Source organism: Sceloporus occidentalis, unplaced genomic scaffold (assembly GCF_023333645.1).
Source record: "Sceloporus occidentalis isolate IW3139 unplaced genomic scaffold, rSceOcc1.0.p SCAF_6, whole genome shotgun sequence".
Taxonomy (NCBI): Eukaryota; Metazoa; Chordata; class Lepidosauria; order Squamata; family Phrynosomatidae; genus Sceloporus; species Sceloporus occidentalis.
In genome coordinates, this window is record NW_028316986.1 from 82,450,612 (window position 1) to 82,476,762 (window position 26,151).

General features: G+C 39.9%; 1 protein-coding gene across 5 annotated transcripts in view; it reads right to left on the minus strand.

Annotated features, from left to right (window-relative positions):
* Positions 1-14,904: 14,904 nt before the first annotated feature.
* Positions 14,905-26,151, minus strand: part of TAB2 (TGF-beta activated kinase 1 (MAP3K7) binding protein 2) — a 73,649-nt gene continuing 62,402 nt past the window's right edge. For 4 of the 5 annotated variants that reach the window (XM_089530220.1, XM_089530218.1, XM_089530217.1 and 1 more), the window contains exons 4-7: positions 20,392-20,552; positions 19,696-19,789; positions 17,426-17,506; positions 14,905-16,975 (exon numbers count right to left, since the gene is read on the minus strand). In XM_089530220.1, coding sequence (XP_089386346.1) covers positions 16,827-16,975; positions 17,426-17,506; positions 19,696-19,789; positions 20,392-20,552 — 485 coding nt within the window. In that variant the 3' untranslated portion in view covers positions 14,905-16,826. The remainder of the gene's footprint in view (positions 16,976-17,425; positions 17,507-19,695; positions 19,790-20,391; positions 20,553-26,151) is intronic. The other variant, XM_089530221.1, reaches the window with a different exon arrangement.

Here is a 26,151-nt window from a genome sequence, read left to right on the forward strand (position 1 = left end):
TTACTCACTAAGGGTATCATAACTGTACATTAGATGACATACAAGATTGAATAGCTCCTTTCCTGATAACATGGGATCATGTCAGCTTGTGAATTTCATATTAACGTAACACACAATAGTTTAAAAAGTGGACTAGAAAGAAGAAGGAAAGGATGAGGAACACATAACAGAGAATGGGAGAAAAGAGACTGTCTGATATTTTGCCCTGTCTAATGTGTAAGTGATCATAGCCTTGAATGCCTTATGTCCTGTTTTCAAATGGCATTGAAACCAAATGCCTATGAAATAAATGACTTGATAAAATCAAAAGTATTTTTGAAAACACAGCTTGGTAGGAGGCTCTTTTCCAAAATTCACATTTCTTATATATTAGTGCAGGATTTTGCATTACCAACTTGCAATTTGTCAATGTGTGTGCCGTTGAATTACAAATCTACTACATACAAGGAACAAAGTCACTATGTGTTATTTGGAATAAAGTGCAGTACATCTAATAAGCCACCCAGGGTCACTGTAATAATGCACAGTTTGTTGATGGAAGTCTGAAGTTGCAGGCCCTGAAGTACCTCCAAATGCAGAAAAACAACCTAGTACTGTGCAATTCTAACATTTCCAAATGTGGTTTTTTTTTTTTTTTGGGGGGGGGGGGCAAGGACACAGAAATAATTTACTATTATTAAAAATAGCAACATTCATTCAGTAATTTTGGATTGCTAGTGACATAATAAATCAAAACAAAAAAGTGTATTAAATAAAAACAAAAAAGCAATTATCTACTTGCACAACCATATGAATTTAATATTAAGCACTTGTAGAGAACCAGTGTGGTGTAGTGGTTCAAGTGTTGGACTATAGTTCTGGAGACCAGGGTTTGATTCCCTGCTCGGCCATTGAAACTCTCTGAGTGACCTTGGGGGTCACACATTCTCAGCCCCAGAAAACTCCATGATATGGTCTTATGGTCTCCTTAAGTTGGATACGATTTGAAGGCACACAACAACAACAACAAAATTTAGCACTCTGCATATACATCCTTGTATCAGAAGCTCTCTCAACAAACATAAAGTTTGAATTTTATGTTCTGTCTTTCTTCCAGAATGGGATCCAAGGTGACTTATAGAAATATAAAACAAAATAGTTGTTGTTGTGTGCCTTCAAGTCATTTGCAACTTATGACAACCCCAATCCAAACCTATTATGGGATTTTCTTGGTAAGATTAATTTAGAGGGGGTTTGCCATTGCCATCCTCTGAGGCTGAGAGAATGTGACTTGCCCAAGGTCATGCAGTGGGTTTACAGGGCTGAGCCAGGAGTCGAACCCTGGTCTCCAGAGTCCTAGTCGAATGCTCAAACCACTATATCACGCTGGCTCTAATTAAAACAAGATTACATTTACAAAATCCTATTCTACAAAGTTAAATATAGCACACCCCTTTACACATACTACTGCTATATAATTTACATTATTATATTACATTATTATATTGCTTGATTGAGTAAAAAGGTCTTCACCCACAAAGATAGCAGGGAGTGGGGGGGCAACTGGACCTCCCACAGAAAGGAATTCCACAACCAGAGAGCAGACATGGAGAAGGCCCTTTCCCATAAATGCTTATCAAACATGCCTGCGGAGGTGGGACTGAGAGAAAGCCCTCCCCTACCGCTCTTAAAGCTTATACTGACTTTTATAGGGAGATAAGGTCTTTCAGATAGTCTGGACCCAAGCCATTCATTTAGGGCTTTAAAATCCAAGAACAGCACTTTGAGTTGTGCCTGGAAACAGACTAGCAACCAATGAAGTTGTTTCCACAGGGAGTGCATGTTACTTGATCTCTTTAACCAGCCTCAGTCAACAACCTGGCTGTGGTATTTTACACCCGTTGAAGTTTCCCAACAGTTTCCAAAGGCAACCCCACAAAGAGCAAGTTACATTAATCCAAATGGAATGTAATCAAGGCATGTGTCACTATAGCCAGATATGACCTCTAAAGAAATCAACACAGTTTTAACTGTGCAAATGAACTGCTGGCCAAACCTGAAATCTGGGTATCCAGGCTCAGTTCCAAGTCCAGGAGTCTGCCCAAGTTGTGAACCTGAGATTTCAGAGGGTGTAACCCCAGAGCCAGTGTAGCATAGTGGTTTGAATGCTGGACTACCACTCTGGAGTCCAGGGTTCGATTCCCAGCCCAGCCATGAAACCCACTGGGTAATCCTGGGCAGTGACATAAATAATAATAATAAATAATAAAATCTTTATTTCTCTAGCGCTTTTCCAATAAGATCAAAGTGGTTCACAGATTCAAGAGAAAGTATACATCGCATCATATAACAATACAATTACAATCACAAATACATTCCATAAAACATCGTATAAAAAACAATTTAAAATATCACGATCGCAGGTTGAACATCTTGAGGTACATTTCAATTAGGGGATAACTTTCTCTATAAAGAGTCAGGAGGGTATGCTAGGTGGAAAACGCCTTCTTGAAAGCATCCAGAGAGGAACTGAGTCGAATCTCTTCAGGGAGTTTATTCCAGTAAACTCCATTATTTGTGGTCTACTTAGAGTCCCAGATCCCTTTCACATGTAGTTTCATTCAGCCAGGTGTCCCCCATCCTCTATCTGTGCATTTCATTTTTCCACCCTAAGTGCAGTACCTTATATTTCTCCTTACTGAAGTTCATTTTGTTAGCTGTGGCCCAGCTTTCTAGTCTATTCAGGTCATTTTGAATGTTGATCCTGTCCTCTGGAGTATTAGCTATTCCTCCTAATTTGGTGTCATCTGCAAATTTGGTAAGTATGGTCCCAATTCTGGCATCCAAGTCATTGATAAAGATGTTGAATAGCACTGGGCCCAGGACAGAGCCCTGTGGGACCCTACTGGTCACTTCTCTCCAGGAAGAAAAGGAGTCATTGTTGAGCACCCTTTGGGTTCGGCCGGTCAACCAGTTACAAATCCACTTAACAGTTACCTTGTCTAGCCCACATTTTACAAGCTTGTTTGCAAGAATGTCATGGGAAACGTTGTCAAAGGCCTTACTGAAATCAAGATATACTATATCCACAGCATTCCCTTCATCTACCAAGCTGGTAATTTTATGAAAGAAAGAGATTAGATTTGTCTGGCATGACTTGTTTCTCTGAAACCCATGTTGAGTTTTTGTGATTATGGCATTGCCTTCTAGATGTTCACAGACTCTCTGTTTAATGATCTGCTCCAGAATCTTTCCTGGTATTGATGTCAGACTAACTGGACGATAATTGTTGGGATCCTCTTTTTCCCCCCTTTTTGAAGATGGGGACAACGTTTGCCCTCCTCCAGTCTGCTGGGATCTCTCCTGTTTTCCAGGAGTTTTCAAAGATTATTGCTAATGGCTCCGATATTACATTTGCCAGTTCTTTTAATTCCCTTGGATGTAGTTCATCAGGTCCTGAAGACGTATATTCATTTAGAATAACAAGGTATTCCTGTACTATCTCTTTGCTTATTCTATGCTGAATTTTCCCCATTCTGTTCTCTGCTCCATTTTCCTCAGATTAAGCACCCTTTGCCTTTTCTGAGAAGACTGAGGCAAAGAAGGTGTTGAGTAATTCTGCCTTTTCTCTGTCTTCTGTTAGTCATCTTCTCCACGCAGTGGCCCTATTGTTTCCTTCTTCTTCCTTTTGCTGCAGACATATTCAATAAAGCCCTTTTTATTGTTTTTAACCTCTCTAGCAATCCTGAGTTCATTTTGTGCTTTAGCTTTTCTGACTTTACCCCTACACATGCCTGCTATTTCTTTGAATTCCTTTTTCGTGATTTCCCCCTTTTTCCATTTCTTGTACATGTTCCGTTTCAAATTTAGCTCAGTTGAAAGTTCCTTAGTCATCCATCCTGGTTTCTTGAGACCTCTCCCATTTTTCTTCCTCACTGGAACTGTTTGAAATTGTGCCTTCAGTATCTCCCTTTTGAGAAACTCCCATCCATCTTGAACTCCCATCTCTTTTTGTATTCCTGACCATTAGATCACCCCCAGTATCTCTCTAAGTTTACTGAAATCAGCTCTCCTAAAGTCTAGGATGTGTGTCTGACTCTGCCTGGCTTCTCCTTTCCACTGTATTACAAACTCCAGGAGAACATGGTCACTTCCACCTAATGATCCCACCACTTGCACCCCATTAACCAAGTCATCCTTTTTGGTTAGGATCAGATCTAAAATAGCTGACTCCCTTGTTGCCTCTTCCACCTTTTGGACAATGAAATTGTCTTCGAGGCATGTGAAGAATTTGCTAGACCTTGAGGATTTGGCTGAGTTTGACTTCCAACAAATATCAGGGTAGTTGAAGTCACCCATCACTACTATATCTCTCCTTTCTGAGTGTGTGGTCATTTGTTCTAGAAAGATATCATCCAATTCCTCCGTCTGACTTGGGGGTCTGTAGTAGACTCCCACCATAACATAACTGTTGTTTTCCTCCCCTTTAATTTTTATCCAGACACTCTCCACCTGGCTTCCAGTATTGATGTCCTGGATCTCTTCACTGGTGTAAATGTCCCTGACATATAGTGCTATTCCTCCTACTTTCCTGTTTGGCCTGTTTTTCTTTAAAAGGTCATACCCTTCTATTTCTATATCCCAATCATGAGACTCATCCCACCAGGTTTCAGTGATGCCTATTATATCATATGTGCTTTGTTGTACTAGGAGTTCGAGTTCATCTTGCTTATTTCCCATGCTCTGTGCATTAGCGTAGAGCTATTCAAGACCATGAGTTCTCTTTACTTGCTGTCTGTGCAAACATTTTTGCCTCCCACTGTTGAGTCCTTGCACTGTTTGTCTTGTTCCTTCTATGACAGTTTGACTATTTTCTCCAGCCCTTTTGCCTTCCAGAATACCGTCTCCCTCCCTCACATAACTCATTTTACAGCCCTCCTGATCAAATTTTTGAGACTACTGGCAAAGACATTGTTGCCAACTGGCGTGAGATGCAACCCATCCCTTGCCAGAAGTCCCTCCTCATGGAACCACAGCCCATGATCCAAGAATCCAAACTGTTCTTGGCAACACTATCTACGGAGCCAGTTGTTTACATCCACTATTTTCCTCTGCCTTCCGGGACCATGCCCTTCAACTGGGAGAAGAGATGATGACAACCTGCGCATCCATCTCTTTCAGCTTCCTTCCCAGAGCCTTATAGTTCCTTCTGATATTCTGAAGGCTGTGCCTTGCAGTATCATTGGTTCCCACATGAACCAAAAGAAAGGGGTGACAGTCAGTAGACTTGACAAGTCATGTCAGCCTCTCTATCACATCATGGATCTTTGCCCCAGGGAGACAGAACACCTCCCGAAGCATCTTGTCAGGCCCACAATCCACTGGTTCAGTGCCTCTCAGCAAGGAGTCCCCCACCACAACCACACTACACCTTCCTTTATGCTTGGGCTACCAGCTGCACAGAAATATCTATTTGTCTTAACTATAGGGCCTTAGCAACATGTGTCCACTGGTCACCTTGTTCTGTCTGGCTTCCCTGCCCTGAAGGCAGTAGAACTAGCATCATCTTTGTTTTTGTCACACAGAGTTGTATTGCTATGATAACACTGGGGCCACTCTGGCCTTCTGCATACCTTCACAAATTATAACTGTGCGCAAAGTGGCCTCTGAAAGTTCTCTGTCCTGTTTATGGGCAGAAAGTCTATCGGGGAAGTATCTCCTAGGGGAGGACAAATTCTCCTACAGTTGGTCAGGTTCAACATTTGCAGTGCTAATGCCACACTTTCTGCCTTTTGACCAAGAATTTCTTGCAGTGTCAATACTCATGCCAATAACAGCAATGGTGCTGTCGGGTCACCCTGTTGCATCCTCTACAGTGCCCTATTCTTAGCATCATTTCCAAGAATCATGGGAAGGCTGCCACAGCAAACACAAGAGTGGGCTACTGTGGAAGGTGGAAGCCAGACCTGCTCTTGCAAAATCATATTAATATTTTTTTTGTCCCAAATGTCCTCTAAGGGACAAGAGTGCATTTCCACCATTTTTTTTGTTTCTTCCAGGGCCATTTTACACCCAGGAGAGGAAGTGAGCAGAAACCATTTCCTGTTCACTTCCAGTTTCAAAAAAGATAGCTGTCCTATGGGCCCACATTGGTCCAGAGTGGACACAAAACATGGTGGGAATGCCTCCCATGCCACCCAAGAGGGCATTTGGGGCTTCCTAAAAGGGGGCCTCAAAAAAGTTGGAAATGCTCTCCACATCCTTACAAGGTATTTTTTTTTTTGGGGGGGGGGGGCACTTTGAAAGCAAAAAAAAAAAAAAAAGTTTTCAAAATTTCTTTGACCATCTGGGAGGTCCTAGGATTCACAAAAATGGCCCTGGGGTACCTGATGGAGTCCACAGGCCACACTTTGTGCACCCCTGGTCTTGGGAGTCCTGGTGGCAAAGCCATATTCCTTGTGAGGTGCTATGTAAAACAGTATAGCTGATGTACATTTGACATCTATCTATCCTCAGTATCCATGCTTGTCCCACTTTATCCAAGTAAGAATAAAACCATCAATAGAAGCTGAACTCAGTTAACAGTGGATGGACAAAAATCCAACACAGATAATGCAGAAAGGCTCTCATCACTTCAAACCAGTCCTGCTTGCTTATTTTTCTGTAGAATAGCTAGCTGTGATCTGAATTTATATCTGACTCTGAGCTATGGGCTCAGTTTTCTTGGTGAGCAGAGCAGTTTCTTCACGAAACCTAGTTTTTCTGGTTCCTGTGAGCCAGGACATGGTATTTCTTCTTAATCTGGGACAGAGTGTACCTTCTACCTACTGCTTTTCTCAATTGCCTAGCCTGGCAGGATGAAACGTGCGGGCTCTTCTTAGTGGCCTTACCTTAGTCTGAAACACTTGGCTTCAGTATGAGTGACTACAGGTGGTACTGTAGTTCATTTTTGCAGTCCACATCCAAAACCCTAGGAGAAATCCCAATCTTTTGTACAGGCATCAACAGTGACCTGCCCTCATATGGGATCAGCCAAATCATCTCAGATTCTACATAATAGTTAGATAAACACACATACCTAGAAGACAAAGGCTACAGCCCTGTACCTAATCACATCAAACCAAATGTAATTGCAGAAATTCAACAAATTCAGTGTTTTAAAATGTAAATGAATACAACTTACTTTTAGAAATGAATAATGCCATGTCAAAACTCTAGCATGAACAGCCAATATAAATACAGATTTTATTGAAAAACATTATTACATGTCAAATGCGCTCAATAGTGCCATCAGTGTTCCTATCCCAGCACAGAATCAATGAAAACATTTCATATGTTATCAAATTCTTTGATTCTCTAGGTATTTAGACTTCAGCTTCCAGAATTCACGAGCATTCCCATACTGGCTGGGATTTTTTGCAGTTCCAGTCCAAAACATCTGAAGGACTAATTTGAGAGCCACCAATACAGGACACAGCTATGCTACACTAGTGTGTTGTTTTGTGGAGCTTCTGTCCTCAGTCCTGGAAAGGATGTGAAACTAGCTCCATGCCACCAATAATGACCAATAGGACCTAACCACTTCTGACAGGTGTGGGCCAACACCACACAAGGAAATTCACTGCCCTGAAGGTTCACATTATAAACAAGAAAAATCTCTTATTTTATACTGGCAAATATCTATAGGGACATCAGTGCTACTGTATATATTGCACTTGCTTAAGTAAGCATAAAAGCTGAAGTTGAAGGCTTTCATGGCCGGCATCCATAGTTTTTTTGTGGATTTTTCGGGCTATGTGGCCATGTTCTAGAAGACTTTATTCCTGATATTTCGCCAGCATCTATGGCTGGCATCTTCAGAGAAATTAATAATTTTTAATTTAGCTAAACCTAATTTAGCTAATTTAGTTAAAACATCAGGAAGAAACTCTGCTAGAACATGGCCACATAGCCCAAAAACCCACAAAAAACTAAGCAAAAAAGCTCTTTGCTCAAGCAATACCATGTTACATAGAATCATAGAATCGTAGAGTTGGAAGAGACCACTAGGGCCATCCAGTCCGACCCCCTGCCATGCAGGAAATCCAAATCAAAGCATCCCTGACAGATGGCCATCCAGCCTCTGTTTAAAGACCTCCAAGGAAGGAGACTCTATCACCCTCCGAGGGAGTGCATTCCACTCTCGAACAGCCCTTACTGTCAGGAAGTTCCTCCTAATGTTCAGGTGGAATCTCTTTTCCTGTAGCTTGCATCCATTGCTCCAGGTTCTGTTCTCTGGAGCAGAAGAAAACAAGCTTGTTCCCTCCTCAATATGACATCCCTTCAAATATTTAAATAGCGCTATCATATCACCTCTTAACCTTCTTTTCTCCAGGCTAAACATCCCCAGTTCCCTAAGTCGTTCCTCATAGGGCATGGTTTCCAGACCCTTCACCATTTTTGTCGCCCTCCTTTGGACACACTCCAGTTTCTCAATGTCTTTTCTGAATTGTGGCGCCCAGAACTGGACACAATATTCTAGGTGGGGCCTGACCAAAGCAGAATACAGTGGCACTATTACTTCTCTTGATCTAGACACTATACTTCTATTGATGCAGCCTAAAATAGCATTGGCCTTTTTAGCTGCCGCATCACACTGTTGACTCATGTTCAACTTGTGGTCTACTTGGACTCCTAGATCCCTTTCACACGTAGTTTCATTCAGCCAGGTGTCACCCATCCTATATCTGTGCATTTTATTTTTCCGCCCTAAGTGCAATACCTTACATTTCTCCGTGTTGAATTTCATTTTGTTAGCTTTGGCCCAGCTTTCTAGTCTATTCAGATCATTTTGGATCTTGATCCTGTCCTCTGGGGTATTAGCTATTCCTCCTAATTTGGTGTCATCTGCAAATTTGATAAGTATGCTCCCAATTCTGTCATCCAGGTCATTGATAAAGATGTTGAATAACACTGGGCCCAGGACAGAGCCCTGTGGAACCCCACTGGTCACTTCTCTCCAGGATGAAAAGGAGCCATTGTTGAGCACCCTTTGGGTTCGGCCGGTCAACCAGTTACATATCCATGTAACAGTTACCTTGTCTAGTCCACATTTTACAAGCTTGTTTGCAAGAATGTCATGGGAAACCTTGTCAAAGGCCTTACTGAAATCAAGATATACTATATCCACAGCATTCCCTTCATCTACCAAGCTGGTAATTTTATCAAAGAAAGAGATTAGATTTGTCTGGCATGACTTGTTTCTCTGAAACCCATGTTGAGTTTTTGTGATTATGGCATTGCCTTCTAGATGTTCACAGACTCTTTGTTTAATGATCTGCTCCAGAATCTTTCCTGGTATTGATGTCAGACTAACTGGACGATAATTGTTGGGATCCTCTTTCTTCCCCTTTTTGAAGATGGGGACAACGTTTGCCCTCCGCCAGTCTGCTGGGACTTCTCCTGTTCTCCAGGAGTTTTCAAATATGATTGCCAATGGCTCCCATATTACATTTGCCAGTTCTTTTAATACCCTTGGATGGAGTTCATCTGGTCCCGGAGACTTAAATTCATTTAGATTAACAAGGTGTTCCTCTACTATCTCTTTACTTATTCTGTGCTGAAATTCCCCTATTCTGTCCTCTGCTCCATTATCCTCAGGTTGAGCATCCTTTTCCGTTTCTGAGAAGACTGAGGCAAAGAAGGTGTTGAGTAATTCTGCCTTTTCTCTATCTCCTGTTAGCATTTTGCCATCCTCTCGACGCAATGGCCCTACCATTTCCTTCTTTTTACTTTTGCTGCGGACATATCCAAAAAAGCCCTTTTTGTTGTCTTTAACCTCTCTAACAAGTCTGAGTTGATTCTGCGCTTTAGCTTTTCTGACTTTACCCCTACACATGCCTGCTATTTCTTTGAATTCCTTTTTCGTGATTTCCCCCTTTTTCCTTTTCTTATACATGTTCTGTTTCAAACTCATCTCAGTTGAAAGTTCCTTAGTCATCCATCCTGGTTTCTTGAGGCACCTCCTATTTGTCTTTTTCACTGGAACTGTTTGAAATTGTGCCTTCAGTATCTCCCTTTTCAGAAAGTCCCAGCCGTCCTGAACTCCTTTATCTTTTAGTATTTCTGACCATGGAATCGCCCTCAATACTTCTCTAAGTTTACTGAAATCCGCTCTCCTAAAGTCTAGGATGCGTGTCTGACTCTGCCTGGCTTCTCCTTTCCACTGTATTACAAACTCCAGGAGAACATGGTCACTTCCACCTAATGATCCCACCACTTGCACCCCATTAACCAAGTCATCCTTTTTGGTTAGGATCAGATCCAAAATAGCTGACCCCCTTGTTGCCTCTTCCACCTTTTGGACCATGAAATAGTCTTCCAGGCAAGTGAGGAATTTGCTAGACCTTGAGGATTTTGCTGAGTTTGACTTCCAGCAAATATCAGGATAGTTGAAGTCACCCATCTCTCCTTTCTTACTGTGTGGTCATCTGTTCTAGAAAGATATCATCCAATTCCTCCGTCTGACTTGGGGGTCTGTAGTAGACTCCCACCATAACATCCTTGTTGTTTCCCTCCCCTTTAATTTTTATCCAGATGCTCTCCACCTGGCTTCCAGTATTGATGTCCTGGATCTCTTCACTGGTGTAAATATCTCTGACATATAGTGCTATTCCTCCTCCTTTCCTGTTTGGCCTATTTCTCTTAAAAAGGTTATACCCCTCTATTTCCACATTCCAATCATGAGACTCATCCCACCAGGTTTCAGTGATGCCTATTATATCATATTTGCTTTGTTGTACTAGGAGTTCGAGTTCATCTTGCTTATTTCCCATGCTCTGTGCATTAGTGTAGAGACATCGCAGACCATGGGTCCCATTTACTTGCTGCCTGTGCAAGGTTTTTTTGCCTCCCACTGTTGGGTCCTTGCACTTTTTTTCTTGTTTCCTCTATGTCAGTTTGACTATTTTCGCCATCCCTTTCGCCTTCCTTAATATTGTTTCCCTTCCCCTCGGAACTCAGTTTAAAGCCCTCCTGATCAAGTTCTTGAGACTGTTGGCAAAAACATTTCTTCCAACTTGCGTGAGATGCAACCCGTCCGTTGCAAGAAGTCCCTCCTCATGGAACCGCAGCCCATGATCGAAGAATCCAAATCCTTCTCGGCGGCACCATCTGCGAAGCCAGTTGTTCACATCTGCTATTTTCCTCTCCCTTCCTGGACCATGCCCTTCAACTGGCAGAAGAGACAAGATGACAACCTGTACATCCATTCCTTTCAGCTTCCTACCAAGCGCCTCGTAATCCCTTTTGATGTTCTGAATGCTGTGTCTTGCAGTATCATTAGTTCCCACGTGGACCAAAAGGAAGGGGTATTGGTCAGTAGGCTTGACCAGTCTTGTCAGCCTCTCTGTCACATCACGGATCTTTGCACCTGGAAGACAACACACCTCTCGAGACATCTTGTCAGGCCTACAAATCACTGCTTCTGTACCCCTCAGCAAGGAGTCCCCCACTACGACCACACGCCTCCTCCGAGGCTTAGCAGCGACTGTTCCCTCAGGTGGGACTCTCAGGCTCCCCTGCTCTGGCCCTGTATAGGCCAAAGCCTTGTCTAAGTTCAGAGTGCTTCATAATTTGGTACAATTGCTCAACGTGGTTGCTGCTTGCATTGAGTTTAACTACAAAATATGCTACTTACACTGTTTATAAGGCAGGTTAAGGTTTATACCTTATTTATTTATGGTGATAAAGCTCTGATGCTGTAGGCCATATTTCAAGAAAGAAAGTGGCAAACCACCTATTATTCCTTGCCTAGAAAAACTTTATGAAAATCATGGGGTTGCCATAGCTTGACAGTTCACTTGAAGAGATGTGTATGTGCATACACACACACAAACACACACACAGGTCCTCTTCCTGTAAACAGTTTGGAAAAATCTCATTATTTCTCCTCTTCCCAGTCACTCATGTTCTTGTTAGTTACTAGAGGATACCTGCATTCTAGTTCTACAATTGTTTATCCCACTTTAGTATTGCATAGACCAATTTAACAGAGATGTCAAACATCCCTCCCCCCAAGTATAGAAGGGGAAATATAATAAAACATAGGATTTAAAGATAGAAACATGGCTGTTTGGAAGGAGAAAACCACATGCAAATCACTTTGATACATACTCCCTCCTCAACTGTCATCTTGGCCTCAGAGGGAGCCATCAGGCAGACCAGCAACATCTTGGACTGCCTGAAGGAAGAGGCCCCTCCCTCCTCAACTGTCATCTCGGCCTCAGAGGGAGCCATTAGGCAGACCCAGCAACATCAGGGACTGCCTGAAGGACGAGACTTCTCCGTCCTTTAACTGTATTTTGTATTGTATTACGATTTTACTGTACACCGCTATGATCATCGCGGAATAGCGGTCTATAAATAAAACATATTATTATTATTATTATTACTCAGAAGGTCCCCTTATGGTGTACCACAGCAATCCATATTAACACATTGCTGTTTATAATCTTAATTATTGGTACTGAATGGATATACTTCCAAAATGGTGTTAAAGTGACTTCAGATACCACAAAGGTTATGGTAGGTATTGAAAAAGATAAATGATTCAGATAAATAAAGTGAAATTCCACAAGAGGAAACATCGAACAGAATGGAAAACTCATCAATGCACAGAAGCGGAGAATAATTAATTAGCCAGAACGTCTTGTAAGAGTCATCATAAAGAGAAGTTCACTTGTGTCAACAAGATCTTGTTACTAAAGGTTTGGATCACATTATATGAGATAATAAAACAAACAAGAACAGTTTGGAGGAGATGATATTTGGAGGTGTGGGAGAAAGATATGGACACCTTTAAAAGAAATGCTAAGAAAGGCGGGTTACACACCGCCATTTAGTACGTAATGAATACGTACTAGGGTTAGGAAGGGGCGGTGCTTCTGCACCCCCCTAACCCTAGTACGTATTCTGTACGTACAATATGGTGGCGGCCGTTCCACACGGCCGCCGCCATATTTACGTATCGGACGCTATGCGTCCGCACGTGTCGCGGCGTCTATGACGTCGCGAGTCCGCCCCTGGCGTCTCGCGACGTCATAGAGGCGCCGCTTAAAGAAGCTCCATTTTGGAGCTTCTTTTTCGGTCCGTGCGGGAGCCGCGCGGTGTGGCTGCTGTGGCTCCCGCACGGAGCAAATGGCGGCGTCAGCTTTGCGGCGGTCTGTAACCCGCCAATGAGATAAATAAAAACTTACCTTAAGAGAGAAGCTTCTTAGTAGAATATATTACATATGGACATTAAAAGATATCCCCTTTCACTTTCCAAGATTAAGGTTAGGCTAATATTTGCTAAGGATGTTCTACGGCAAACACCCTGCTGAACCAGCAGTTTTCAACGTTTTTTAGATATGGGATTCACCATTAACCCCTATTTATAACAAAGAACCCACTTTTAATTTTGAAGTACTTTTTCTTATTTTCCTTTTGCTTAGGGCCCACAAGCAGTGGTAGGACTGACATGATCCATTTTCAGGTTCGGTTGTTAAGTCAGAGCCCAGTTGAAAACCAACACAATGGATAAGCATGAAATTTCTGCCAATTCAGATTTCATTATGGAATATCAGCCAGCCAATATGTACTGTATTTAGTGCCAGCAATCCCAATGGCCTATTGGAAGCTCTGGTGCTACAACATACTGCCAGACATCTATACCATGCCCAGGACTGAAATAATTTTATCTGAAGCTTAAGATGTAACAGTCACATTAATGAACTCCTTTTTAAAAAAAGATTCTTAAGATCTGAAACTATGAGATTATGAAGACTAGGGCCTCTAATAGATGACCCAAAAAGTCTGTGCTGGGACCATAGCGCTGCCATCTGCTTGGTTCCAATCTGGATTGCTGCTGTGGTCCTGAACTGGGCCACCAAAAAAGACTGTTTTTCCTTCTCCTTCTTGGCCCAGCTCTTCTGGGTTAGGGCTTTCACCCATGATTAAGGCATGCATCATGTAATTGCCATGTCCCCCAATGTGGTTCATCTGTTCAGACCCTGGTGACAGAAAGAATTTCCAGATGTATTAAATGCTTGCAAATGTCATTTATAATTAATGGAAGTGAGAAATGGGAACTCTTCTCATGGCAATCAGTTATCCAAAAAAGTATACGACATGCCAGCAAATTCCAAATAATAGGTTTCTGATTCTTTCACAAAATATGGGAGGAGAGAATTAGCTAGCTCCAATGAATAAATGGTAGACATGTATGATTCATTGACCTTGACCTCCAATAAATCCTCAAGAAGTTTACTTGCTCTTCAGTATCACCTCAGACTGTGCTGATCTTGTAGGGATCTGATAATTCAAAGGAAGCGATGCATTTGTTATTTTCACATCAGTTTTCACTAAATGGGGAAAAAAAGTTTTGTTCCTTTGGGTATCCTTACTTGGGGCCAGAAGCAAACATGCATAATTATAATTTAGTATCTGCAAGTCTTATTACTACCCGCTTTAAAAGCACCAATGATACACCATTATAAGCATTAAATTATCTATTGTGTTCAGACTTTAATAAAGTTGCTCCTCTAGAAAGTACAAGCCCTCTAAGAGTACTGATCTGAAACAATGTCAAATCAGTATTACTGCATTTCAGTGTGAAATGGCTATTTTAACTAATATCTACAGGAAAGGACAGTACTCACTGCCTTAGTGGATTTCAGGAAAAAACAATGAGGAAAACATACTTGGCTATGCAGTCCTCCTCTTAGAAAAAGAAAGTCTACTTTAAGCTCAATACATTCATAGCATCTTGGTGCATCAACAAGATCAGTTAGTTTACATTTTTAAGTTAAAGATTGGCTGAGCATTTAGCTGGATACAAAGTTAAAAACACACAGAACCAAATGTTACAATATATTTTTTTAATTTTTATAAATAACTTATCTGTTACAAAGACAGTTTACCCAGCTAAAATCACAAAACCATCAACTCATGATATCCAAAGTAGGTTTTATTAATAAAACAGGTAAAAATTGATTTGTCAATCTTCACATAGAACTGCAGATGAAGCTGAAAAACAAAGCTTCTTCTTCTTTTTTTAATAAAGACAATGCATTCAATGCAAGTACTTTGGGTCTATTGACTAATTACCTGGGAGTCTTTTAATTCTCCTTTTTCTCTGAAAAATGCAAAACCTTTAAAACAAAGGTCTTTGTGTATTCACATAGATCACTTGTAAAATTCCTGTTGAAAATGTCCACTGGCAAATATTTACAGTGGGTGACAGTCTACTTTGTCTCTTGCTACATCTTGGCTGCAATCCTATACCTGCTTATGAAGGAGTAAGCCACTGGTTATCAATGGATCTTACTTCTGAGTAGACAAGTATAGGATTGGGCTGCTAACTACACTCTCTTGCTTCTCCTCAACAGACCCCTCCTTATTTGTATAGTACGCAAGAGAGCATATAAAATTCAAATAATACCATGTCTTTGGTTTCAGTTATAGATATTGATCACCTGAACATTTTCCTTTAAAATGAAGAGCCCTATGAAAATAAAGAGATGTTTGATATTGATTCAGTGTTCAAGTCTGCTTGGTTTCTCTTTTTCAGGCTTTTCAGTCTGCCTTAATTATTGCTATTCTCCACCAAACCAGGTTTAAAAACTTGGCTGCCAAGTTACTGATAGCACTGTTGTTTTAGGCTACTGCTGTTGTTCTTTGTACTGTATGTACTTCCCCAGTAATTCACTTCTGAAGAGCTGTGCATGATATCCAGCAAATGAAGCAAGCATATCCAGATCTCTTGGTGGGTTGAATGTTATTTTAACTCTTGTTTTCTTGTGCCAGACAAAATATTACACTGTGTCACCCACCGTAAAAATCAGCGTACAGAGTGAACTATATGTATAAACTCCAACTTTTCCTGCATTTTCACTATGCTGCATCTGCAGGTGTTCACAGATTAACAGCATTTACAAGAGCAATGTAGAGAATAGGCAGTGGGAGAGCTATTTTGTGCACTTTAAAAAAATAATTATTGCTCTTGTTTTAAGGCACTACTATTCTCAGAACAAAAGTTTCTTTTTTAAAAAAAGGGTCATGATCGTGCGTAATCACTTAAAAGGAAAAAGAAAGTTAACGAAGACTATTACACTATACATTAAGAAGTACAAGAAGTAATAAAAGGTGAAGAAAAGTAAGTCACTTAAAGCAGGCTCTAGAGCTATGTACAGTAGGAAAAGCTTTGGGGGATATTTCACTGTGAGTATTGTACAGACAAAGCATGCAGTTTTCTTTTCTCATCTTCAGACAAATGTACTGATTTGTGTCAGCAGAGCTGTTTCCTGGGAAGACAAGGCAAAGAGTACCACTAATTTGTGAAGTTCTTCTACAATCCACGGGACCTGTGTGGCAGCAAAGAGTTTTAACACACTTTCAACGTGTTCCTTTCCGCTTCCTCGGTGAATGTAGTGTTTCACTGAAAGCTTTACAAACAACAACAAAAGCTATCAATCTAATTCCTTCCCCTGTCATAATTCAGTAGTGACTTCTGTGGAGAAATGTGGCTGGGGAACACCCAAGCACTGAACATGGTGAGAGTTATTCTTACTGGGGTTCTGGTAATACTGTACATGATTCAGGCAGCTGGCAACAAAGTCTTTCAGGAGATTACCTTCCAGCTAATGAATTTCAGCTGCCTGCAGCACAACACTGAGGTATTATCTCTGTAGCAGGACAATTAATATTAGTTATAAACCTTGTCACATGTTCAATTTTACAAAATCCTATGCATAAATGATTATTTATCCCAAGGAAATGACTCAATAGTCAAAGGTTGGATTTACAGAAGATAAGTGAGCCTCCCTGGCTCAGAAATGCCGGGGCATTTCACACTGTTCACAACGGTTTAAGGCTGGGTGATTTAAAAAAGTACAAGCAGTACAATTCCACTGAGCTCCCTCATCTTCCTCTGTATCTGGTACAGTCTTTGGTGTTTTGACGATAGACCTTTGATCTGCTGGGGTGAAAAAGAACAATGACTAAATACACACAATGGAAGAGACAGAATTCTGTGCTTTGTTTTCCTCCTATGTATGAAAGAAAATTGAGGATTATGTGCTGGAACCATGCTATAAGTTCATTCTTTCCACTACAATATATGTAAACATTAAATAATTCAATGGCCAAAAAAATCAAACTTTTCCTATGGTTTAGCTGAGATAATTTCTTAAGAAAATGAGAAGAAATTAAGTGATCCAGCAAGTGTAAAGGACATAGATTTGTTAAAGTGAAAGAGAGAGAGAGAAAACAAATGCACAGAATAAACAGAAATTATGAGCTGGTTACTTGTATGCTACTGACCCTCAACAACTTTATGAAAAACTACCAGTATGTACATATTAAAGTAAATGAATTGAAATATAAGCTTTGATTCTATATATAAATTAATCTTGGCAGAATATTTTACCTTTGGGTTTTGGTGGCACAGGACCTAGAAATCCAATATTGTCATAAAAATTATGAATGGCACTGGGATTAAAATGTGGTCCTGGAAGAAAGAAAACATACAGTTAGTACAAAAAGGTACTTAAAGCTGAAGTCCCAGAGAGTGTGTGCAAGATGTTCATGGAGGAACGATTTCTAGAATCTTTCATTTGAGGGGAAAAAATACTAAGGCGCGTTACAGAGTGCCCAAGGGCGCTCTGCCGCCGCTGCCGGTTGCTGCGTCTGTGAACCGCAGTGGCCAAACCGCGCGGTTCCTGGAGGCAGCTGAAAAGAAGCACTGAAATGGCGCTTTTATCTGTGCTCTGGAAGTGGTGCCACGAGGCGCTAGTCGCGCACTCGCTGCGTCACTTCCGTCGCACGACGTCCAGACGCTATGCGTCCGTGACATCAAAATGGCGGCTCTCGTGTGAAATGGGCACCGCCATTTTGTATGGACTTGGTCCGTACTAGGGTTAGGGGCGTCTGGAAGTGACACCCCTTTCTAACCCCAGTATGGACCCAGTCCGTATTATAGGCCCGTCTGTAACGGGCCCAAGTTTACCAAATGAGCTTGGACAATTTTGTACATCCATTTATGGGCTCATCTCTGGTACCCATATATTATATTACTTAACTGAAAACACAGGTTAGGAGGAGAAAGCTGAGGGTAACCAAACAGAAAATTAAGCAGGCTAGGTTGTGGCAACCTTTAAGCTAAACTGCAATTCAAGTTATCAACAATGTAGAATACTGTGGATTTCCTTACAGTGCTGCAGAATCACTAAAAGGAGAATAGGCTTTGGGCCACTTCAGATGGACAAAGTGCTATGATGCATAACAAATGGTAGACCTACAACAAGTGTCTAATCTTATTTAATTAACATTTAACCTTGTTGCATTGGTATATAAACACACAGCTTAAGTAGTAAAGGACATTTTGACTCCAATGAAAATTTCTATGTATTGCAGGGCATAAAATTTCCCCACATCCAAACAAGTGTTTGTGTGGGTAGAATTAAGTGGGCTCTGGTCAAATAAAAAGAGCTTAAAAGGACATGGAATAAAAGGTAAAATGAAATGAGATAAAACTGCATAAAAATTGTAAATATGTACACTTCTTGTATTGTTCCTGGCCACAAGGAATTCCAATGTTTCCACAAGCAAAGCAATATTCAATAGTCCCTGAATGGAGCCAACCTACTAATCAGCAGGCCATCCCGGTTCTTCTTTAATGTATTGGTATCAAACATTTACATTGGCCAGCGGGGGCGGGGGGGGGGTAAGATTTGCTGGAACATTTTTAATCCCACCGCCTGTAAATATCAAATGCTTGAAATCTTGGGGGGGGGGGCAATGTTTTTAACTTGCTCTATGTGGACTCTGGAACAGGACATGACTCTTCATGGGGGAGTAAAATGTCCTATTTAGTGAAGTCTATTAAGTAGACAGTATATTACAGTATTGATGTTACATTATGTTACATTTATCCAAAACTGTTTCCAGTAGTCTATGTGCTGTTTTTTTTAACATGCTTTGAATGAAAAGAAACGAACAGTTGAAAGATTAAAAGCTAAACAAGCAAAAAACTACAAACAATTGTGCTATTTCTGCCTTTTCTCCAAGCAAAGATTCTAAAGCAACATAGGACACACGCAAACACCCCACCCAGAAACTGACCAGGTCTTCAGCAAGCTGGTCCAACCTCTTCCCTGCTGCATTGGCAACAATTAAAACCTGAATTCCTATAGTAGTAAGCAGTACTAATTTCTTGATGTTTTGATTAATTGATGCCCAAACACAACGAATTTTGAGAAATCTATCTAGGCTAAAATTGATAGGCATTAGTCACAAAAATATCAATCTTTTACAAGGTATAAGTATGGAGGAACCTGCCTGTACCAGAAGGTCATTTCTATCCACACAGGGTCTCTTTTGGGGCTCATTAGGCCACCTAATGGCAGTCAGTCAGTAGCCACAACATTGCCTTTAAGTAAAGGTACTTGGATGCTGTTCTGTGGATCACGTCTGAATGTGACAATATATCCAAAACATATTTTTATTCTTAAAGTCCTTAGGTTATTTCCCTCTTTACAAACATACATGCAGATTTGATCTGCATATCAAAGAAAATGGTTGGGTATTTTTTGTTATAAATATTGTTAATAAATCATCACATTCTACATTTTTAATATATAATCTTCAAATTCTTTAAGGTGTTCAGCTGAATGGAGGGAAATTATTCATAAATAGTACCTCTTGCTTGAAAAAGATCAATCTCTTTGGTTAGGCAATCTATATCTATTTGAAGCTGTCTGTTACAGCTTCTTAACTGCTGCATTTCTTCAAGCTGAAAAACATGGAAAATATTGTGTATTAGATTACTAATTAGATTTGTAGGAAAGAAAACATAGTTACAGTTTGTATACTGCATGATTACACTAATGTCTTGATAATTATTACTAATCCATTCAGGAAAGACAACACTGTTCATTTATGTACTGTAAGGTACATAAGCTGTTGAAGACTAATCAAACAATCCAACCCATGCTAATTGCTAAATTGATCACAAAATCATTAGCTGAAAATGAAAATTTGCTTTAACTTTTCTGAGTTGACTGTCCCAGAAAAGAATAAAGCTTTTGAGATGAAATGCTACCTTTCTTGTGGATAATAAAGAAATTCTGGGTGCATCCCCTAAGAACAAGTAAAAAAAAAGAACAGACCTGACAATGTCAGAGATGAGATTTGTCAATGTTACCATCAGAACAGGTTACACAAAATATACTGAGACTAAATTTTTAATTCTTTTGCACTACATTTCTTCTCCATTTGTGTAAGGTATTTGGCAAGCAACGCCGATTCAACTTCTCAACTTAACAGGTCATTTTTGAACTGAAGATCAAGGTTAAGTTTATGACCTTTTTAAAGTCCCCAGAAATTCTCACTTACTGAAGGAATTTGGGAAGCAGAATTTGATCTTTTCAGCCGCCTTCGTGTTAGATTATTCTCCATTTCATTGACTTCTGTTTTTAGTTTATCCAGCTTTTTCTTTTGAATCTCAAGTTCTCGTTGAAGCCGTTCCATCCTAGCCTTCTGGTGTATTAGTAAAGCTGAAGAATATTAAGATACCACTTTAATCAATGTACTGTTCTTGTCACAGCATCATTTGATTTAACACAGTGCAGTCAGTCCTAAGACAAAAAAAATTCATGAGAATTTCCCACTTTGCCCACTATGAAACTTGAGATCACATTAAGATTAAGTATCACGTGGTTGCTTCAAAATGTGAGTAATAATCAAGAAGACAGTCTGTAATCTCAGTTTTTTGTCTGAAACTGTTTCATCCTAGCCTTCTGGGAGTGCATGCAAATTTCAAATGAGCACAGTCTTGATTATTTTCTTAAAATTAACATGCTATTTAGATCCTGCCATTACTGCCTGTAGTCTTGGAGGGCTATGTGTAAACTTGCGTAATAGCGATCTTTGTGGGGTAATAGCAGTAACGAAGTCCTAAAGACATCACTCAGATTTGCTAGCTGATGAAGTTGGGATCAAAATATCTTTCCAAAGAATAGCTTGATGAGTAGGAGGTCCAATAGCAAATAAGTTGGTGTTGATGTAATCAATAAACACTGATAAATAATCAAAAGAGGTGTCCTGTTTCTTTTGTTTGTTACAGAGTTGAAAAGTTTAAGAAAGATTTACCAATAACCAAGTATCCCAAACACTTTTCCACCTGTGGCTCCGTTCCTTTCTTACTTCCTACCCTTTCTTCTCTGCCTTCAACATTTTCCATCCATCCTTTATCCATGAAAATACTTTATTCCCAGCCTATCGCTCCCCTTCCCATCCATTTACTCTGCCCCAGTTCCTAAACACAAGAGAAAGTTATTCTTGCTCCAGTTTAAAGCAAAGCTTTCTGTCAAAATGGATTATAAAATTTCCCCCCTCTCTTCCCAATGACACACACACACTGATTTTAAGCATCACTTTGCAGACTTTCTTATCAGCAGAAAAAACACTCATCAAAGCAGTGGATGGATTGGTGAGACCTGGAGGCAATATGGATGTTTTTAGCATCATGTGTATAGAAAATATTTTATTGTGTGAGGCTTCTGTAAGATCATCAGTAACTTCTGAGATTTGATAGAAAAGAAAACAGTTATTTGAATCATGGTTAAATTATTTTCAAGGAAATATTGTTTCAATATCAATAGAAAGCAACATGTAACTTTGAGATGTCCTGTTTGCCAGCCTCTTGAAGCTTAATGGAGAACTGGAATTCTGACACCTATCAGTAAAAAGTTTCAACTCATCAATGATTTAGACAAATTAAGGCAGAACTGTATGAAATGCAAAAGCATTACCTTAATAAATTTTAAAATCAATTCAAGTTGATTATTGGTGAGGGAGGTAAGGTGGGTGTTCATATTTTTGTTTCCTAAGCATTAATCTTTTTTCCCCCAGTCTGGCTAATGTTTAGCTGTTATTTATTTCAGAATGAACAAACTGGAAAAATAACCACATATATCAGTTTATTTTATTTTGGATACACAATAATAGCAAATTAGCACAGATATGATTTGGTTATCATATGTAAATGTCATTTACAGCTTAGTGGAGATCCAGTTGACTCTCAGAGAGAATAAGTTGGTGGCCACCCCCAAGTAATTGACCTCCCTATCAATGAGGTGAGACTAGCAGCCTTCCTGTTGCCCTCCCACCAGCAGGCAAATACCTTTTTCTATTTAAGTAGGTCTTCAGCAGTGAGGTTGGAGTGCCCTTCCACTTTCTACTATTTTAAAAGTTTTTTTATATCTTTAACTCACCTGTTTATGTCTTTATTTGCTTATTAATGTTGTGGATAATTGCTGTGACTCTCATATGTGGAATCAGGATACAAATAAAATCTGATCCAATCAATCAATAAACAAAACTACTGCTGCAGAGAATTTAGCTCAGCTCTTCTAATGTTGCTGGTAACACAATCTGTTCTATATGCAACACATCCTGCTTTCTATGTCATGATTCTAACCACGTGCATACAAATCATGATCCATTGGGGCATGGGAAACAACTAATGAAACAAACCTGTACTGATTTCTAACAAACTTGTTTGATTTCTAATTAATTAGTACAGTGTACAAACAAAAGTCAGCACAGATTTCTGTGTAAAACAGAAGAACAGTAAACAGACTTGATCAGTACACATTCTAAGAGGCACAAGAAGTAAAAAAAAAAAAAACCTCTTTAAAGAAATGTACTTTGCTGGTCTGAATTTCACTTTCCCATCAGAGAAGGGGGCCGAGCATCCTAACTATGGGTGGCTCCGATAGTTAGGATGCTCGGACCTTCTCTGATGGAAAGGGACGTATCTCAGGAAGTCTAACGTTACAATCTTATCTAACATAGTAAACAATTAAACTGGAAGTACAAGTTGAGTCTTCCTTAATCAAAATGCTTGGGACCAGAAATGTTTTGGATTTTTTTTTAATCTTGGAAGGCTGTATTTGCAATTATGTACATAATAGGACATCCTGGAGATGGGACCCAAGTCTAAATATAAATAATGTTTCATATATAACTTATACACATAGCCTGAAGGTTTATGTCAGACACCTCTGAAATCTCATCCTGGTCAACCCTGCCTTCCATGAACATCTCACTAAACCCTATGCATTGTGCTGAATTTCCTGGGCAGTCAAATTGATGTGGAAAATGCATCTTGAAAATAGAAGCAAGCCACTTTTCAGAATTATTAATTTTATCCAAGTAAACATTAAGTAAACCAATTAATGACCATGTTTATATGAGCAGTTGTATTTATCCATGTACTACCTTTCAGTTAAAAGAGCTGGTGATTCACACATCCAGGCAAGAAAAGAAAGAAAAGTCAGTAACAACTTGCTTCCACTTGGCTTGTCACATTTCTTGGTAAGCCCTCAATGCTGAAAAATATCCATCCTAACTTATCAATTACAGTGGGCCCTTGCTATCCACTGGGGCTTGGTTGTAGGACTCCCCATGGATACCAAAATTTGTGGATGCTCAAGTCCCATTAAACACAACAGGATAGTGAAATGGGTAACCCTTACTGAAAACGGCAAAATCAAGGTATGCTTTCTGAAATTTAATTTTAAAAAATCTTTTCAAGCAATGGATGGTGGAATCCATGGATACAGAATCTGAGGATACAGAGGGCCAACTGTATTTGGGTTAATTATTTGGGAAGGACAGAAAATATAATGCCTTAGAGTTTAGATGCATGTCATTGAAAAGAACCAAATGTCATTCCTGATGCCAAAAGACATTCCTGAAAGTCTTTTAAAAGACTTTCTTGTATATTATATATAAAATCCCCAGCAGTGAGTGGGCACTCCATTCTCTGGGATTAGGGGCTCAGGAGTCCTGTGAAAGCAGAAAAACTGCAAATAATAATAATAATAATAAAAAAACCACTGAGTTTTTTACCTGTCAGAACACCTCTATAGGAATCTGTAAGCCATCTGGCAGACACTGACATTTAGTTGAGAAGACAACCCCCAAAAGTCTGATGTTGATCAAAATGGAAGATGAACACGCAACCATCAAATTACTGAAGTTACTGTTATCTGCAGAAGATAAGCTTCTTTCTGAAGCTTCTTTAATAAAATTAAAACAACCCATCCACTGTTTTAGAGAACAAGGAATACACTTGAAAAAAGTTTTACTGAAAACCTAGTGTTTCAAATATAACCTCATTTGTTGTTTTTGATGAAATCTCATACCTCACAGTGCTCTTTTCTACTGCACTGAACATCTGTTTCTTATTAACAAGTAATCTGAAACTGACAGAGTATATCAACTGTCATCGGTAAATCTGAAGATGTTTATTAAGCCTCAAGAAATGTGAGGATATTTGCCAGCTGTCACACCTGCCTGTATTCAACACATGCCACAGAATGCAAAAACTGCAATATACATTATAGATAAAATTCATATTAAACAATTGAGCCCCATGGACACATTTGTGCAGTTACTGCATGTGCTTATGTTTGAAGATAGACAATTGTTATCAATTTATATACATAAGATGTCTTTTTGTTTTAGGTTTTCTCTAGGAAACTCCATTTCTAACACTGTAGGCATCAGAATTCAGAATTCTTATACAATCATATAGATACATGTCTTTTTAAATTTATGAACCTAATCTAACAATTTTCATTGGTATTAGACTAGTTAAACAAAGTGATTATAAATATTTTGAAAGCAATTTCTACGACAGGATACTAAGCAAGTGTCTTCTTAGCAGATAAGATAGTACAGAAGGAAAAGTTTGGATTAAGCTGGTCTCAAAGCATCGTTTAACTGTGATGCTAGCTGGGTCTTCTGGGACAAAGAGGCCTTTCAACCTGTATTTCAAGGTTGACCTGTGGGGTACCACAGGGTTCTATTTTGTTCCCCAAACTGTTTAACATCTACATGAAACTGCTGGAAGAGGTCATCTGGAGTTTTGGGGTGTAGTGTCACAAAATATGTTGATGACACCCAACTCTACCTCTCCTTCCGATTGGATTCCAATGAAGCTGTCTTGCTACTGAACCAATGTCTGTTGTCAGTAATGGACTGGATGAAGGCAAGCAAACTGAAACTTAGTCCAGACAAGACAGAGGTGTTCCTGGTCAGCCGAAAATCAGATTGGGGAATAGGGACTCTGCCTGTTCTGGGTGGGTATACACACAACATGAAATCTCTGGCCCACAGCTTAGGTGTTCTACTGGACTCAGCTCTGAGCCTGGATGCCCAGGTTTCAACAATGGCCAGGAGTGCATTTGCATAGCTAAACCTAGTGCTCCAACTGCTCCTGTCCTTTAAAAATCAGATCTGGCTACGGTGCCATATACCTTGATTACATCCTGTTTTGACTATTGTAACACACTCTATGTGGGGTTGTCTTTGAAAACTGATTAGAAATTTCAGCAGGTTCAAAATGCAGTAGTCAGGATGCTGACTGGGGCAGTTATAGGGATCATATAACTTCCTTGTAGGAACAGCTTCACTGGCTACCAGTTCGTTTCCACTTTCAATTGAAAGTGATGGTCATGACCTAAAAATCCCTATACAGTTTAGGCCCATGAGAGCCAGCATGGTGCACTGTTCTGAGCATTAGACTCTAGAGATCAGGATTTGAATCTCACTGGGTGAACCTGGGCAAATCACATGCTCTTAGGCTCAGAGGAAGGCAATGGCAAACCTCCTCTGAACAAATCTTGCCAAGAAAACCCCATGATAGGTTCGCCTTCGGGTCACCATAAGTCAGAAATGACTTGAAAGCACACAACAATAACAATAACTTAGGTTCAAACTATCCGAATGACTTTATATGTCTCCATACGAAGCTGCAACAATTCTAAGATCTTTAGGGGAGGGCTTTCTCTTGGTCCTGCCACCATCATGCGTTCACTTGGTGGGGACACAAGAGAGCCTTCTCAGTGGCTACTTCCACTCTCCTGAATGCCCTTCCACAGGAGTCCAGGCTGCCTCTTTCCCTGATTTCCTTTTACCTGCAGGCAAAAGCCTTTTTGTTTAAGCAGATGTTTAATAAGTAACTGTGCCAGGGAGGGTTTTTTAGTGGGGTGCATGTATTATTGCTTTTTTAAACTTTTGTATGGTTTAAAATAATTTTAAATTGTTTAAACTGTGATTATTTTAATTGTTCTTAAAACTGCA